The sequence below is a fragment of the Cryptotermes secundus genome, unplaced genomic scaffold (genome assembly GCF_002891405.2).
Source record: "Cryptotermes secundus unplaced genomic scaffold, Csec_1.0 scaffold116, whole genome shotgun sequence".
In the NCBI taxonomy this organism is placed as follows: domain Eukaryota; kingdom Metazoa; phylum Arthropoda; class Insecta; order Blattodea; family Kalotermitidae; genus Cryptotermes; species Cryptotermes secundus.
This window is the reverse complement of record NW_019732857.1, coordinates 802,131-803,813: the sequence shown is the minus strand read 5'-3', so window position 1 is coordinate 803,813 and position 1,683 is coordinate 802,131. Positions and strand designations below refer to the sequence as shown.

Here is a 1,683-nt window from a genome sequence, read left to right as displayed (position 1 = left end):
TGGGTTTGTGTAGAGAACGGAGACGAATCAGTCCCCGAAAGGATGTGTTTTAAAAAGAAAACAGGATATTTTTAAAAAAATAGACAAGACGATGGATAATGTCCAAAAACATATTATTTGTTGTTATAAACGTAATTAAAAACTATCACGCCTTGCATAATTGACGAATTTATTTAATTGTTCTCTCATTGCGGGTGATATTTACCTCGGAATCAAATGAGCGGGGGAAATTTCATGACGGATTTTGAAGTAGAAACTTTGCTTTCGACTGGAAAACCACGATTCATGCTACTTTATTTTTAAAAACTAGGACCTTAGTCAAATTTGTTCTAATTGCAGGAACATAAGTTATATCACATTGACAAAATCACTAAGCACTTATATCTGCACTACTTCGTGGCTTTGTCATCAGACAGAGACACCTGAAGTCTACAAACCTCGTACGGTATCAACGGGTCGCCGTCACCAATATGTAGACTTACAGGCGCAGTGATGGCTGCCAGGTTGTAGTCTGGTGGCTCTGGCGTTCCGTAGTGCTTCAAGTTAAGGGCAGTGCCGTGGTCATACTGCCGAAATCTTCCTGCGGAAAATTTCAGTTAATTTAAAGTCTCCTACAGTCACCTATTATTTTTTATTATTTTTAGTAGGATGAGATTAAGACTGAGTCCATTTGATACGTCGACCAACTACTGTACCAGTCCCTGATGATAGATGATGATAATGAGTATGAACAAGTCGGTGGAATAAGAATTGGCAGGGGAATCCGAAGTACTTGGAGAAAAACTGCCCCAGTGCCACTCTATCCACTATAAATCCCATATGACCTGAACCGGGCTCGAACCCGAGCCGCCGCTGCAGTGCGAAGCCAGCGACTATCCGCCTGAGCTATGCAGCTCTAGCTACTTCGCGTAATGAATTACATCTGTCCCATGCTGAATTTGATTAGTCTCGTGCTCCTCCACATATAGAGATAGCTACGAGAATACAGAATAACCTACTACGTACGTTTTAGAAGAGGTAACCTTCCAGCCCACGAGTTAGGCAGGAGGGTTAGAAACACCTCATCGTAAGAAAATAGCATATTACATAATTTTCTTGCTCGGGTTTTAATATTGGGCTTATAGAATCCAGGGAGACTTACAAGGCATGTACCATGCGCAAAGGAGGTAGGTATACATTTTCGTTTCGATGATAATTTGTGTCTCTTTTCCGTTGATGCGTGAAACAGTTCCGTATGATCAGCTTAGTTCACATTAGTTTCCTCTAATATTTTCTGGACCAGAGGCATTTTCCGTTTAATCCAGATTCCGCTTTAGACAGTTTATGTTGCATAACCAAGGAGCTAGTTACGACCTCTGCGTTCGGAACTGTCTATGATTCTGAAAGAAAATTTAGTTTACTGGATAAATAACCTTAGAATTATTTTAGAACTTGTACACTTAGTTAATGTAAAAATACAAATAGTGTTACATAGAACCGTTAAGTCACTCGACAAATAAGTTGAAATCCGTTATTCGCAATATACAACCAACAAGTTTTATCAAACACATTTGCAATGAAATTTTATTTGAAGAAAGCAGTCTTCTTGTATTTGGCACCGTGTATATGTGGTGTTAACCGACGTTTCGGAGGAACGTATCGCCTCCATCTTCTGGGTAGAAGGAAAAATATAAGAAATCCGCA

General features: G+C 39.6%; 1 protein-coding gene across 4 annotated transcripts in view; it reads right to left on the bottom strand.

The window, feature by feature from the left end:
* Positions 1 to 1,683, bottom strand: part of LOC111867756 (lipase 3-like) — a 33,866-nt gene that overhangs the window by 4,729 nt on the left and 27,454 nt on the right. For 3 of the 4 annotated variants that reach the window (XM_023857889.2, XM_023857891.2, XM_023857888.2), the window contains one exon: positions 438 to 580. In XM_023857889.2, coding sequence (XP_023713657.1) covers positions 438 to 580 — 143 coding nt within the window. The remainder of the gene's footprint in view (positions 1 to 437; positions 581 to 1,683) is intronic. The other variant, XM_023857890.2, reaches the window with a different exon arrangement.